At 34.9% G+C, this 16,987-nt stretch overlaps 1 protein-coding gene across 1 annotated transcript; it reads right to left on the bottom strand.

Moving 5' to 3' along the window:
- Window positions 1-1,225: 1,225 nt before the first annotated feature.
- On the bottom strand, window positions 1,226-4,997 carry LOC108710581 (serine protease inhibitor Kazal-type 1). The gene is made up of 4 exons (XM_018251702.2): window positions 4,871-4,997; window positions 4,161-4,201; window positions 3,198-3,307; window positions 1,226-1,724 (listed from the first exon to the last, which is right to left on the bottom strand). The coding sequence occupies exons 1-4, from the start codon at window positions 4,923-4,925 to the stop codon at window positions 1,679-1,681; spliced, it is 252 nt and encodes an 83-aa protein (XP_018107191.1). The 5' UTR covers window positions 4,926-4,997; the 3' UTR covers window positions 1,226-1,678.
- Window positions 4,998-16,987: the final 11,990 nt, after the last annotated feature.

Raw genomic sequence — 16,987 nt, 5'->3', positions numbered from 1 at the left:
CCCTGCAGTGATTATAATTGCTTACCTGATACCCTGAACTAGTCCTCCTGTTTACTAAATACTGCACTGACCCAGGGGATTTCTGTAGAAGCTTTTCAAAGCCATCTTAATTGGCTTCATCTTGGCTTTTTCATTTTACTATGCATGTGCCTAGCTAGATCTGAAACTAAGAGAAAAAAAATCAACAGGAGCACCAGCCCAGGGTATCAGGTGTGCTATTATAATAACTGGAGGAGTGCCGAAGTGAAGGACAAGTCTGTTCGACAAGTCTGTAATCAGTATTATTATTTATTGCTTGAAATAGATCTAGATTAACAGGTTGCTAGGCTTCTTAGTAGTCTCCTTTACCTTAACACAGTTGGAACTAAAACCGTCCATCTTGTCTTGAACATTAACAACAGGAACCAAATCAAATTGTTTTACCAGTGATCAATTACTTTTGATTGACTTCAGTCTTCATGCTGGTGCATTTATAAATACAGCTGGCACATGTATGGGTCCTATTAACTTTCTGGTATAGATGGTATTGAAGTGTATCCATCTTGGGCTATATATATGTTTCATCGTGAAAATGAGAGCTACTGTATGAAACATTGTAGCAGACATCTGGTTGAGTTTGAACAGGGTATCTCCTACACTGCTGCATCTGTACCCTCACATATGAATGGCTGCCTCTATGTTGATAATATTACAAACTACTTATTATTACACTGTGTACAAACTGATAGATAATTGTGGTAGTTACACGAGATATGTACATGTTATTATGGTTTTACTTGTATGAGATTCCTTATACCTAATTTAAAAGATGAGTAAGAAGAATAATTTGATTTTATATTGGGCTTCCCAAGGCCACCAGTGAAGATCTGTACTTCTATACACATGTACATCCCCATTTCCATTTTGGTTTACATAACATACTCTTGGCTACTAGTTAAATGAGTTTAGGATCTGACTCACAATATGCAATTATATTTATGATAAAATTAACAATAAATGAGGTTTCTAGACAGATGCAACCTTACTTTAAAGGAGAAAAAAACATATTTAAAGGAAGACCTCTTTAGGAAACGTCACAGGTGCCCATCCGCAGCTACGTACATTATTTTGCAGAAAAGTAATAGAGACTTTTTTTAAATCCGCAGAAGAATATTCTGAACTACATGAATCCTCCTGATGTCCACCATATTTAATGACATTACTTCCACAACTGACCACCATAGGAGAACTTTAAGCAGTGGGTTTTATTTTTCTGCAACAAAAGTTTGGACAAACCTACCCCAAGTTGTTGCATGCTGAATTGTATTCAGCTAGATGCCTCCTTTTACCTCCTTTGCCTCCTTTTTAAAGATAAATCAGAGAAAGGCGGAGGGGGGAAGACAATGTAGTCCCAAAGAAGTGCACAGATGGTGATTACTTTCAAAGGTCAGCATAACAGGGGGGTGCATAATAAATGTGGGATATCTGAAAAGGCTAAGTGTAAATCCAGGCAAATGTTATTTTTTTATTTGGATATGACCTGATATATAGCTACAATTACTACTGTAATATTGTATATGTAGAGCAGGAACATTTATTTGGTGCTTGTCAAGGCATATTGTACAGATAGAACTGACTAGGAAAGCACAAAGATGGAAGATTCATTAAGATTTATCTTTAATGATGAGGGAAACACTCGTTAGCAGCTTCCGTCTTTGACGACACGAAGATGAATGTTCCTCTTCCTATAAGTAAAAGAAAAAAAAAGCGGTTGTACGAAGGTACTTTTTGCTTTAAACTGTTCCTTAAGTGTGACTTGCCACTAACAGACATGCAAACATTGTTTAATTGTGTTTACTGAGAGCCATGTGCTCATTTTCTCATAGAAACACTTGCCAACCTGTCGTGCAAAGTAAATAACATTAATTGATATTGATAACATTAAACAGACTGCCTCAAACTGACAATATGCCTCTGCAACTACTTTTTGCTCTCTGCATACAATTTTTGCTTTGATGATATTTAACCTTTTACATGCCACAGACTGTGCCGCAGTCTGAACTGTGCATCCCCAGGCATCAAAAGGGTTAATGTACATTTTGTGACTCCCCCCCATAAAGGCTCACCAATAAGCAGAAAAAAGATTCCTGTATTTGGCAACTCATGTAAGCATGTAAGTACAGAAAACACAATCATACTCTGTGTAGAAAATAAGCCCCCTGGTCTAACTGGTCTAATATCCATAGTGCATTTACTGTCAGCAATAAAATGAATTGTTAATGAAATGTGTTACATAATACCCTTAGCGTTATGTAGACATTGCTTTTCTGTGACAATTTGCATGTATTCTTTTGGGGGAATGTGATATGTTGCACAAAAAATGCAAACACCATTGTATACAGTATGTTAGCAACCATGTTGGTATTCTTTTTTACCGACTACAGATCTCAACGACTTCCTCGCAAAGTTTGCGACCAACTGGCTTCTAGGAACATTCGCAGTGTACGTAATAAAATTCCGCAATCGCAAACCGTATTTTGCGACTAAATATTTAATAAAACTCCAGAGGTGTTAAAAATAATGAACAGGTGATGTTCGCCAGAAAATTATTTAAGCAAAAACGCCATTTTAAACATGCTTGCGATTTTTAATTGCATTCCCCTTTTGTCTTTGTTTACTATATTTTAAAGATTTATTCAAAATATTTCCCTTCTATTTTGCCCTTTTCTATTTTCTAACATGATTTTTTAAAAGTGATCGGTTGCTAGTGAACATAGGGAATACTCGACTCAACGGGAATAGGATTTTGTTTCAAAATTTTTCCCATTTAGCGAGGTACTATGTTATTTTATTTACCTTATTTACCAGCACCCGAGCAAGTTTCTAAACAAGTTTAGGGTGTGCTCCTCCATGGTTTTCTCTCTCCATCGTTTGCTGGTTCTTTTAATTGTACCCAATAAACATGGAGTTTTAACATTTACATAAAATACAAATGTATAATTCAGTTTAGAATCCAAATAATCAAAGCTCTCTTCCTCTATATCCAAATCCCCATTTTTATTGGAGTTAAGGAAAAAAACTAGGGGTAGGCAGCAGGGCAGGGTGTTGGTGCTAGTGGAGCAGAATCATAGTGACAGGACAAGCTGGCAGCTGACAATTCTGTTTCTATATTCTCTATACACACACACATACTGTACATTGTAAATCATTTTACTCACAAGTTTTCTGAGCAGAGAAGGCATTCATTTTCATAAGAATTGTTGTCACTGCCACACACTGGGCTTCGGATTCTTGGGCAGCCATTTAGCATATGGGATTCACATTTGGGCTAGAAGCAAATTGTATCTTATTATGATTGTTAACACCAGTTTTTTTAAATTCCCTGACCAATATATTTATACATTATATTAAAATGAGATGTAATAATTAGTGATGAGAATTTGTCCCGTTTACCATGAAATTCGCAAAATGGCTAAAAATTTGCAAAATGCATTGAAGTCAATGGGAGTCAAAATAATTTTGACGCACGTCAATTTCGACAGTTTTTATACGCGCACCTGTTTTGTCCAAATGCATTAAAATCAGTGAGCATCTGAAAAATTTTGATGCGCGACAATTTTTATACCAGTGACTAATTTCTTTATGTTGAACGGATTTTTCACCACAGTTTCGCGAACTAATTCACTGGCGGCAAAACTCAGAAAACCGCCGTGAATTTGTGCCTGGTGAATTTATTCACCCATCACTAGTAATAATGTATTACAATGCTGAAATAACAATTAGCCAACGTTACACTGTGGGTTAGACTAAACGATGGCAATTTTTTTCTTTGTTTCATGTACAAATTGTAACCAGATATTGTTCTATTTGCATTTCAGCACTAAATGCTTCCCTGTTATTCTCACATGAAATTCTGAATGCAACTTGATCTTACTGTTCACATTGTTGCTGGGGGTCTATATTTAGTACATCAAGAGACAGTGTAAAACAACAAGGGGCCTTGTAGTGGCATGTGAGCATATTTATTTTTGCTGAAGTGTGGTACTTGCATCTCATCTTTTATTACAAGTACTGATATATATATAGTTACAGGCTAAAACTATGCATTGGCAACCACTTTCTTTCTCTTTATAGAGAACAAGTCATTTAGTGCAGATGGTGAAATGCATGATGGTTTTTACCTCTCGTCCATTAGAAGATTCTGGAACAGCTTTTATACATCCTGCAAGTAAAAATAGGTAAATATGATAATATATGCAAAAACATGTCATTCATAGTAGAATTCAGGACTAGTATTATGAGAACCTCTGATTTTATATTGACAATTATATTGTTTTATGGAAAAAACACTTATACATGACAATACAATTACTTTTATATATCTTATCTCATGTTGGTGCAAAACCCAAGAAGCTTAAGAAAGAAAATGTTTGCCACATGCAAAAACCTTCCTTATTCACAGATGTTGGTTGTTATTACTTCTACACAATAACGCACTGAAACTTACTGCATAACTTTTGCTGTGGTTAAAATATTTTTTTTTTGTCAAAGTCAAAGTAAACTTTATTGTCATCTCAGCAGTATACGAATATACAGACTGGCACTCTAATTGTAATTTTGGTAACTGGGAAAAAGATTTTCTAAAATATAGTAGATACAGTATTGAAGTCATTAAGGCATGAATGTAACCACCCGTCAAGATTTTGGTCTACGGCTTTATATTTATAGACCATAATAACTCCCAAAAGAAAGAAAAAGACATGAACCATAAACTCTGTGTAGTTTAAACATCCATGGCCTAAGTTTTATCAGATTATCAGATAACAAATAAACAGTATACAATATACAAATAAACAATATTTAATATTAAAAAAACTGTTATATACAAAACCTGCAAAGATGCAAAAAAAGAATGCCAGAAGGAGTAGGCTTGTGAGGAGTTTCATGTTTGCCACGCAGCTTCACTTAATCACACCTGTAATGAAAACAGACTCCAAGTATCTGAAAGCAGCTGAAAGATGGCTAATATATAAACCAATGTAAGTATCATCCCAACTTATCTGCTCCTCTGTTATCCATTAATAGAATTTGCTTTGCACAAGAACATTGCATGACATTAGTGTTTATGAACCTAAAAACTCTAATCATGGAAAACATTCATAAGTGAATGATGTCAGATGTTGGATAACTTTAAGGAAAAACAGTTATGTCATACACATGTACACATGATTTTGAAAAAGGCGAGGCCAACTGTGTGATAAGCGGCAAATTCTGGCACAAGATGCACCAATACTTTTTTATTGGAATATTGGAATAGTTTGTTCTTTATAAAAAGTCTCAATATAGCTTATTATTATTTTATTATAGCAGGTTTTGTGCCTTCAATTGTCAGTCATAGTTAGGCACAGGACAGGATATAATAACAAAAAAAATTACCTTACAGTATGTTATGATAAAAGCTTAATAATTATTTTGTTAGCATTTAGTTTATTCTTTTAAACCCTTTCCCTGCCAGCCTATTTTAGGCTTCTGGTACATATATTGCCAGGCAACATTTTGTGCTCTTTCACTTTTAGGGCCTTTCCGAGGGGGAAATATATACTGTATCATTTTTTTCACGGCAAGCTTTTTAAAATACACTATAATTTTTGTCTAATCCCTTTTCTGTGACAAGATATAGGCTTCTAAATGTCTAATAAATGAAAAAATAATCATATTTTTCTTACAGGTATGGGACTCATTATCCAGAAAGACCATCTCTCTTTAACCAAATAGTTCTAATTTTTAGGAGGTAAAACAATCCTATTGGGTTTATTTAATGTTTACATTATTTTTATGGTAGACATGGAGGCCTAGTATTGAAGGTCAAATTGTAGTGGTTCTTGAGTTTTCTGAAACCACGACTAAACTCACTTTCTCTAAAACCATGAATGTCATGAAATACAAAAAGGATGAACAGAAAATAATGATGATTGTTCCAAAAAAAAAATCAGATTAATTCTAAAACCTCTAACAATTTGAGTTTTCAGACAATTCCTAGCAACAAAAAAAATCCCAAAACCTCAAAAATCCGAAGTGATTAAAAATGGTCCAATAGGATCAGCTCAGCTCCCATTGACTTTTAAACTTTTACCTGGAAAATTTTTGTATTAGAGGTTTTTGGCGTTTTAAGACTTAATAAATTTGCAACTGTACAACCATAGCACAGCTGACTTTGTAGGCAACCAGGTGCAGATGTAGATGGGGGTGGGGAAAAGCAACAGACAGGAGGCTTGGCAGAAGGAAGACTGATAAAACTAGATGAAACTTTCCAACTGGGAACATTTGCAGCAATTTCAGTTGCACAAGTACTACATACATCCTGAGTGCTGAGGGTCATCTACAGCAGCTGCTCCACCAGTTATAATTAAAAAATGCTTTTTGTCAGTGGATGTAATAACTGCTTTTTATCAGCCAGCATCAGTGCCATCCCTGTCATCCTTGCACATGTCATGGTTTAACCCATTTCCTTGAAAAAGTAAATTGCGCTTTTTCTTGTAGTTTTTTTTTACTTGTCCGTTGTTTTGTTCTTTTTGTGCTAGTTTAGGTGGGACCCTCATGAGAGTGCATTATCCTGATATATGTTTTGTGGGTTACAGACATGAAATTGGTACTGTGTTGAACCTACCATTTTTGCTGAGGGTATTATATGTAAAACTAGCATTTGATTTCTGCTCATATATGTTCTGATTGTATTGTTGATGAAACTGCCACTGCATTTATCCTGTCTTTTTTCAAGGTGCTAGTATAGTTGAAATTTGTTTACCCTGGATACATTCTAGTCCAATGTCTATCATTTCCTACAATTGGACTGGTGTGAGCATTTGCCCACCGTGAGCATTTTAGATTCAGCTGCACTTCTATGTGGCTTAATCTGGCATCCGCTCTAAGTCAGCTGGTATATGGCAATCTTTAGCCTCCACAAACAAAAAGATCATCCTCCACCTATGACAGCACAAGTTGTATATTTGAAAATAGATAACAGCCAAAAGAGATAAGCAATGTGAGAGGCAAGCTACTTTCTTGTGCATACCCCAGTTCTTAGTGGCATGTTTTCTAATGGCTGATCTGCCCTTCTAAAGACACTTCATGAGATCTTATATCTATAATCACTGGTATCAATTATATCAAACTGTCAGTAAGCATATGTGGATTTAAGAGTAAAAATGTACACTTAAGTAGTTTTGAACCACAATTTACCCAATGATAGGTGAACACCACTGATGTCATTGCTTAAACATACACAGCAGTTAGGAGTTCATTGCCCATAAAATGGATGACCTTGAGAATGGAAAATGCCATCATACTTCTGAGGCCGCTGATTTGATAAACAAAACAATAATCCAGAAAACAAATGAGAAAATGGGTGAGTTTACTTATTTTCATTTGAGTGTATTATTCTATAAAAGTGTCTATATTTTAAGCCTTTTATGAAGACTACATTTAGGGGGTTATTTATCAAAGGTTGAATTTTAGAGCTTTGTGAGCTTTTTTAGACCCCAAATGAAATCACAACTGTAATGGTTTCTAATTTAAGAAAAAAACTTGAAGGTAAAAAACTCAAAACAGTGTAGTCGGGTGAAAAACTTAAATTAATAGAGTTTTCATGTGAAACCCACCGGAAAAAACTTGAACATCATGAAAGCTATTCACATCTTCAAATGGTTCAAGGGACCTCTGCCATTGAATTCTACATTACCTTGACAGGTTTTAGATGTATTTTCAGATTCAAGCTATTTCCAGCTTCGGGGTATAATAAATCATGAAAAATTCAAGGTTTTTTTTTGAATAAAAATTCACATTTTGACTGAAAAATACCTTTGAAAACTCCAATTTTTTATGGAAAAAACAAATCGACTTTTGATAACCTCCCTAAAGGTGTAAGATAAGACCATTTAAATTCTTTATATTCTTTAAATTCTTTATATAAATAAGAAATAACCAAGCTTAAGGCAACAAGTTTATTAATATACCAATTATATGGAGCGAGAGTGTAATGAGAAGAGAATAAGAAATCAACTAAACATTTATTGAATCAAGAAAACTTGAAGAAAAATCATTTATATTATTTTTGCTTGGATGTCAGTCTGAAGATCCTGAAAGAAACAAAACACATAAAAATAAAATAGTTATTGTACATACAGTATCTGCACAGCACATGCATGCACATGAACACAAACACATTTCTAGAAAAAATACACATTTTGGTGAACTTTTCAACTTCAAAATGTAGGAATCTTTGCTGTGTAAAAAGGTGCACAGAGAAAGAACTTTTTGAGCTGTTTTCTATGCATTCCCTCACCGTGAATGAAAAAGCAGTCAAATACATCTGAAGGTATGAATTTGTGAGCAAAAATTGCATAAAAAATATGAAACATATTGAAATAGCTTTAATTTTATTATAAACAGATTCCATTACACTTGTATTTGAAGTTGGAAACACGTACTGTAGTAAGAATTACTCAGTATACTCAGTACATAATGCTAGGGCTACAAATATGGAGGTCTAAAATTGCCTTAAATGTAATTTGCTATTGGATGAACAACCAGAACATTGGTGGAGGACTGAAAGGCTAATGGCTAAAAAAGTCATACTTTAGTTTTGTGATAATTATTAGGCATGAGCAAACTTTTACACTTGAACAGTCAGTGATGATTTTTTCACTAAAGCCAAATTTGTCACGTCATGATCGCCTGGTGCACCATCTGGACCTTCCCATTAACGTCACTACATTTGGGGGTTTTGCATATTTTTTTCACACATTTTTCAATGATGTGAAACCACCCAGTATTGCTCATCACTAATAGTTATAATTTTATAATTTTCCACAAATGTATTTCTCTATCTAACAAATATATTTATATACAATTGTAAATGAATTATTTACCTGCTAAACTAAGGATGCTCCAAGAGAACCACTTACAGCACCACTTAGGGGCCCTAAAGAACCACCGCCACCTCCTGAAAGGCCTGCACTTGGCACCAGTGTGGCACTACCACTGCTAGCTCCAAAGGTATTGGGTGATACTAAATTGGACCAACTAGACGTGGCAGAACTACCAGCACTACTTGGAGAACCAGTCAGCCAGGGATAAGAAGCACTGTCAAGACTGCTAGCTATATTACCAGCACCACTTGTAGAACCAGCTGATCCAGCCAATCCAGACAAATACGTCCAATCAAACAAACCAGCCAAAATAGGCAAGTTAGTCAAACCAGGCAAGCTATTCAAACCAGGCAAGCTATTTAAACCAGGCAAGCTACTCAAACCAGGCAAGCTACTCAAACCAGGCAAGCTACTCAAACCAGGCAAGCTATTTAAACCAGGCAAGCTATTCAAACCAGGCAAGCTACTCAAACCAGGCAAGCTATTTAAACCAGGCAAGTTATTAAAACCAGGCAAGCTACTCAAACCAGGCAAGCTATTTAAACCAGGCAAGCTATTCAAACCAGGCAAGTTATTCAAACCAGGCAAGCTATTTAAACCAGGCAAGCTATTCAAACCAGGCAAGCTACTCAAACCAGGCAAGCTATTTAAACCAGGCAAGCTATTTAAACCAGGCAAGTTATTCAAACCAGGCAAGCTATTTAAACCAGGCAAGCTATTCAAACCAGGCAAGCTATTCAAACCAGGCAAACTACTCAAACCAGGCAAGCTATTTAAACCAGGAAAGCTATTCAAACCAGGCAAGTTATTCAAATCAGACAGACCAGGTAAACCAGACAAACCAGGGAAACTAGACAGATCAGGTAAACCAGATAAACCAGATGAACCACTCAAACTCTGAAGAAAGGGATTACCACTTGTTAGGGAATTAATAGGTTTCGGGACATTGGCTATTAAATTAGAACTACTAGTACCACTTTTAGGACTGACAAAACCTGAAAGTAAGGGGCTAAGTAAGTTAACTGGGAGATTGCTTAGTATACGTGATACAATTTCTGTGGCTTTAGAAATTAGGTTGAGTGGTAAGGCAAGAACACCATCCTGCAGAGACAAAATGAGAAAAATAACTATTAGTTTACTTCATATCAAGGCAATAAAAATATTATGTTAGAAGAGCAGACAGTATGAGGCCGTTTTATCAAAATTTGATTTTAAGGGGGGAAAAAGCCAATAAAACTCTATCAACTATATTTTTCTTGAATGCTAGTGTTTTTTTGTAAAGAAAAAATGTAAACCAAATAGTTGTTTGCTTTTTTGTGGGGAAAAAGTGGCACACTGGCAAAAACCACATTGTTCCACTGATACTGATGTGTGTCTGCATTTTTTTTTTTTTTTGCAATGCTTTTCTTGAACTGAGAAAAAAAGTCAACTCGATTTTTGATGAATCTGCCCCAAAGTTATGCCATTCAATATAGCAGAATAAAATAATAATAGCCTATTATTCCAATTACTACTGCTAGAACAAGGATATTTTAGTAAAAGTTCTTGCTTTTATCTACATTAAACTTTTCTGCTGATAATTGCAGATATAAACCCAGGTTATACTTTTCTTTGATACAGGGATCATTTTTGACAAAAAGAATATTCTGTTGAATAATGAAAGCATGTCAGAAAGATGGGAAAAGTTTCATAATAAATTATTATGCATAACATATAAACAGTTATCTATTTAAGGCTTATCATTTCTAATACTAGATTTCTAATACTACTTATTTGAATAAATTTAGTATATGAAAAAAATCTCAGTATTGCATTTTATGCATAAATCTTATATTATTTTGAATACCTTTTGGTTTAAATGCACTGCAAGCTCCTGCAGAGTTTATCAACACATTATGTGCTAATTCAATGTTCTGGGATGTCATTGGGGTGGCATGATCTACAGTACAGGGCACATTTATTAAGCTCGAGTGAAGAATTTGAATGACAAAAAATTCGAATTTCTAAGTATTATTTTGGGTACTTCGACCATCGAATAGATCAAATCCGATCGAATTCAATCGAATCAAATGATTCGAACGATTCGAAGTAAAAATCGTTCGACTATTCGACCATTCAATAGTCGAAGTACTGTCTCTTTAAAAAATACTCTGATATTTACTTCGATCGATCGAAGGATTTGCGGTAAATCCTTCAAATTCGATATTCGAAGGATTTAAATTCGAGGGTCGAATTCGAGGGTTTATTAACCCTCAAAATTCGACCCTTGATAAATGTGCCCCTACTTGTCAGCAGAACAGAATCGTATTCTGTATGTATTGCATATACAGTATGGTCTTCCAATATGAAATCCTAATTTGCTGTGTATGCACAGATGCAGCAAACTGCATTAAGATGTGCAGAGATTTGATGGGGAGAGTCATCTGCTTTGTGAGTGCTACCAGATATACATACACGTGCACATACAGTGCATGCAGAGAGGATCAGACATTTACCTCTTTACCAAAATTTCTACCTTTTTTATAGGTGCTGACAATAAAGTTAACTTATTATACATATACAGTATAAATAGCATTTATGGTTTTACAGAGATTACAGTGTAAATTTCTACTTTATTTTGCCAGGTTTGTTCTAAAACTTTGCAACAGAACCACTGGTGTGATTCCCTTTTTAAAACAAATTCCGAATGTTCTATTTTGCTTATTGTACTCATATAAATTGATTATTTAGCGCTATAGTCAAACATTTGTTTTGCCTGGTTTACATTTTTTATCGATCAGTAAGTCAAACCAGTTTTAGTTTCTTTGCTGACCCCTAAAGTATCGTCATGCATCTTTATTAAGTCTAGGGTAAAGCAAATGCTCACTACTGTTTAGCCTAAAGAAGGCAATAGCCTTATTGGGTAACATGGAAGATTAGTGGGGGCTAATTGTGGGATAAAAATAAGGAGGTACAGGGATTCTTATTGTGAAAAGTAGCAGAGCAGCCCTATAATAATAATAATTATAATAAACCAAGACTATATCAGCTCTAAGACTGATTAAAAATTTGTGAAAATTAAATTACGTTTTAGTGTAAATAGTAATATTCTCACGTAATTTACCATTGGTCTTCAATTTTTATTTTTTGTAATTTATTAATTATTTTGCTTTTTTTTGCAGAGCGCTCATTTGGGATTTCAGCAGTTAAAGGTCCAATTTACCCTAGCAACCAGGCAGTGATATAAACAAGAGACTGAAAGATGAATAGGAGAGGACCTGAATATAACGATAAGAAACGAAAAGTAACAATAACAATAGTATTGAATCTTCACAGTGCAATTGTTTTTTGGCTGTTGTGGTCAGCGGCCCCATTTAAAAGTTGGAAAGAGGCAGAAAAAGAAGAAGGTAGAAATGCGAAATCTATTTTAAAAAAACAAAGACCGATTGAAAGGTTGCTAAGATAAGGCCCTTCTATAACATACTCCAGGATAACTTATTTATTTATTTTTTTGTGCACAATGGGCCAATTTGGTTAGTCCTAAAATTTATTTTTACTTTGTAGTACTGCAAAGCACTCATTTAGATGTAGAGGATTATTTTATAAATATTATTGATAATAATTTTTTGAAACATTTCAGATTGTTATATTGGCAGCCCTCCTACAATAAGGGGCAGATTTATCAAGGGTCGAATTTGAGGTAATTTTTTGGATACTTCGACCATCGAATAGGATACTATGACTTCGAATTCGATTAGAAGTAAAATGCTTTGAATATTCGACCATTCGATAAGTACTGTCTCTTTAAAAAACTTCGACTTCAATACTTCGCCAAATTAAACCTGCCGAAGTGCTATGTTAGCCTATGGGGACCTTCTAGAGCAGTTTTCTACGTTTTTTGAAGTCGAAGAAAAATGGTTTGATCGATCACTGAAATCCTTCGAATCGTTTGATTTGAACGATTTAATTGTTTGATCGAACGATTTTACTTTGACCGCTAATGGCCAAATTCGAGAAAAAGACTTCGATATTCGAAGTCGAAGTAATTCAATTTGATGATCGAATTTTGAAGTATTTTCAACTTCGAAATTCGACCCTTGATAAATCTACCCCCTAAATGTTTACTATAAAGTTAAAACCCAACCAAAGTACTTTAAACGCTGTGTAAGGATAGCGTTGGTACTGAAGTAATGAACTCCAGATAAAGTTTTAACAGAGCATGAAATCATGAACTCTGCACTCCAAATTGTTAGGTCAATAAAATAAGACATCATTTCACTGAATGAATAGCATTGTAAAAACAAGTATTGTAGGATTATTTATGTCTAATATGTTATATACTCATAGGAACTTACCATTTTTTTATTCAGTTTCTCAAGTATTGGTTTGGGCTCGACACCTGCTTTACTTAAGCGGTAATTCTATACAGTCAAAATAATAAAAAAAAATATAATATGATTATTTATGTTTTATAATATTTCAAGGTCTCATTAACCTGCTTTGGAGAGATATATACAATATTTATTTAATATAATATACTTTCATTTTTAATAATGATTTACTTTTATCTTTAATTACATTATAGTTTGACGAACTCCATAAGCTTCAGTTGTTTAATAAAACATAGGATCACTCACCGTAAGACCAAGTGCGAATTTAATAAAGTCGTCCACATGTCGATTGGCTTCTAGGGCTTTGAATAAAGCATCAGCTTGACAAATCTGAAAATGAAAAAGTAAAATAGAAATAATCTGCATACTCTATATTCAGAAACAAATACAAATTTAATGATGGGATAAAAAAAGTGTTATATATACACAAACAGAGATTTAGTTTGATTTTTTCCCCATTTATCGATCTTGACTAGTGATGGGCGAATAAATTCGCCTGGCGCGATTTTGCTGCACATTTCCGCGTTCTGCCACCGGCTAATAAATTTGTGAAACTCCAGAGAAAATTTTGGACACGCATAATCGCCACGCGGCAACACTATTCGGACACCCATTAACTTTATCAACATTTCAGACGTGTGTCCAAAATTGACGCGAGCGTCAATTTTCGAGTTTCATGAATTTTTCACCATTTTGCAAAATTCGCCCATCAATAATCTTGACTATAAGGAAAGTTATCTTGACAGTAAGGAAGCTTTTCAATGAATTGACAGATTTATGAAAGCTGATTAATGTTCGCATAATATAATTGTATGCTTTTGTTTATTCTCTTATCTTTTAAACCTTTCTTATGTAACACATCATTAGGCTACCATGTTGCAATAGCTGTGAGCTATATGGAAACAGTTGGGCACCACTGATATAAGAAAAAAGGGATTTTAGGCTACTAACTTTTTAAATACAACTGAGCTAGACTGGAAGATAAATACAGGAACTAAAAAAGGCCATGAGTACATATGTAAGTAAAATGTAGGTACAAGTTTTTCATTTCAATTATTTTTATTTCCGTACACAGGTATGAGATCCTTTATCCAGAAAGCAGTTATCCCAACACCAAAGACTTCATTTTTTGACCAAACAATTTATTAAACATATTTCCTTTTTCTCTATATAGTAAATAAAACAGTACATTGTACTTGATCCCAACTAAGATATAATTATTCCTTACTAGAGTCAAAACAATCCTATTGGATTTATTTAATGTTTAAATGTTTAAATGATTTTTAGTAGACAAAATATGGTGATCCAAATTATGGAAAGACTCCCTTATCTGGAAAACCCCAGGTCGTAAGCATTCTGGATAACAGGTTCCATACCTGTACATGCGTGTAGTTTTGGATTGCACATAATTTAAAATGAAGGATTCCCTTTTGTATGGTTTTGCTGATATTGGTCAGGGTGCAAAGAGAAAAAAGGCACAAGACAATATGTTTTTTTACAGTTTGCATGATGTTCTACTGTGGCTGTGGAGCAGGCCTGATCTGCAATTTACCTATAAACACAGTGCTGCCTGGGTTCAACAATTTATTCATAAGGAGTGGGTGATGGGAGGCATAAATGTGCCCCCTCCCCTGCCCCCTACCTGTCCCCTAACTTGCATACTAATCAGGGAGAGGGACAGTGTGCAAAGGAGCCCTGTTTTTACAGCCTGCCCTGTGACTGTCTTTAAAGGGATCCTGTCATTGGAAAACATGTTTTTTTCAAAACACATCAGTTAATAGTGCTATACTGAAATCCATTTCTCAAAAGAGCAAACAGATTTTTTTATATTCAATTTTGAAATCTGACATGGGGCTAGACATTTTGTCAATTTCCCAGCTGCCCCTGGTCATGTGACTTGCGCCTGCACTTTAGGAGAGAAATGCTTTCTGGCAGGCTGCTGTTTTTCCTTCTCAATGTAACTGAATGTGTCTCAGTGAGACATGGGTTTTTACTATTGAGTGTTGTTCTTAGATATACCAGGCAGCTGTTATCTTGTGTTAGGGAGCTGCTATCTGGTTACCTTCCCATTGCTCTTTTGTTTGGCTGCTGGGGGGGGGAAGGGAGGGGGGGATATCACTCCAAATTTGCAGTAAAGAGTGATTGAAGTTTATCAGAGCACAAGTCACATGACTTGGGGCAGCTGGGAAATTGACAATATGTCTAGCCCCATGTCAGATTTCAAAATTGAATATAAAAAAATCTGTTTGCTCTTTTGAGAAATGGATTTCAGCGCAGAATTCTGCTGGAGCAGCACTATTAACGGATTAATTTTGAAAAAAAATGTTTTTCCCATGACAGTATCCCTTTAAGATGCAGAGCACAGCAAGACCCTTTTTGAATGAATAACAAGGGGCACACGTATAAGGAGTCTTCTTAAATGGCGCCTTCTTTCTCTTTAACCAAGATGGATGCATGGACTACTTTTTAAAAGACACTTTTTTTTTATGATGTTGCAATATGCTTACCTTTGCTGCATTTGTGTCCAAGGTATTTGATGGAATGTATTTCTTAGAAAATAAAATTATTTAAATCTCTTAATTTGCTGAGCAAAATTGTGAACATGAAGACAGATAGAAAAACAAATATTAGATGTATGGGTAGATAGATAGACATAGATAGATAGATAGATAGATAGATAATAGATAGATAGATGATAGATAGATAGATAGATAGATAGATAGATAGATAGATAGATAGATAGATGTTAGATAGATAGGCGGACAGATAGACATATACTTATTTCAATAACTGTGTTACAGGAATATTATGTGATCAATATTTATACTTACTAGTTGCACCAAGACATTGTTTAACCATTGTGGGTCAACATTCATAAGTTTCTGAAGATTTAATTACATATTATTATCATTAGACACACAATTCCTATATATTGCTTCAAAGTAAATGTACAGGTCAGACAAGAAATAGCTTTGATGTAGCTGGCTAGCTTATATATGGGTTCATTTTTAATTCAATTTAATATATTCTGGGGAAATGTGCTTGCTGAATTAAGTCAATCTTTGAATACTGCTTGAATGTCTTACTGTTTTGTTTGTGGCATCCATAAGCTTATAAACCTATAATTTATCAGCTAACATTTAGCCTATATATTTTATAGCATCTAAGCTTATGTTAGTGGCATCTATATGTTTACGATCAGAAACCATACACAATTTATTTAACTTTTTGGATGGTAAAAACTGCTGTTGAGTTGCTGGAACTATATCCTTATGAGTTGCTGGAGGGGGACTGCTACAAGTATAGCCTCTTATATAACATGAATGTAATGCTTAGGACTTTTGCCTATTGTTTTAATCTCAGAAATCTACGGTTTTCGTATTTCTTGACCCACACAGGCAGGGTCGGACTGGGGGGCCCGGGACCTCCTGCGTCGATATGCATGCGCAAAAGGAGGCGAGCACATACGTGAATGTCGCTGTGGAAAAAGTTAAAGCTCCAGAATGCAATAAATCTGGCGTGATTGTTTCTTACTGACTAAAATGGCAATTTATACCACCCTTTGACAATGTTGGTAAAAATTACTAACCAAAGCAACGGGGATACCCTCAGTGATGCCTCAATGTATTGGTGGTGTATAGGGTGGTTGGGCATTTTGCTGCAGGGGTTTACACATGTTTATATTTTTGGGGCATACATTGCATAGAGCCT

Source organism: Xenopus laevis, chromosome 3L (genome assembly GCF_017654675.1).
Source record: "Xenopus laevis strain J_2021 chromosome 3L, Xenopus_laevis_v10.1, whole genome shotgun sequence".
NCBI lineage: Eukaryota > Metazoa > Chordata > Amphibia > Anura > Pipidae > Xenopus > Xenopus laevis.
Note: the sequence above shows the minus strand (reverse complement) of the source record. Positions and strands in the feature narration are given on the sequence as shown.

What these genes read in the sequence shown, in the direction of transcription:
- LOC108710581 (XM_018251702.2), bottom strand. Translation starts at nt 4,925, where the DNA reads ATGAAACTCCTCACAAGCCTACTCCTTCTGGCATTCTTTTTTTGCATC. An exon ending in CTTTTTTTGCATCTTTGCAG is followed by an intron (nt 4,202 to 4,870) that starts GTTTTGTATATA and finishes TTTTACTTGCAG; the next exon opens with GATGTATAAAAGCTGTTCCA. An exon ending in AATCTTCTAATGGACGAGAG is followed by an intron (nt 3,308 to 4,160) that starts GTAAAAACCATC and finishes ATTTGCTTCTAG; the next exon opens with CCCAAATGTGAATCCCATAT.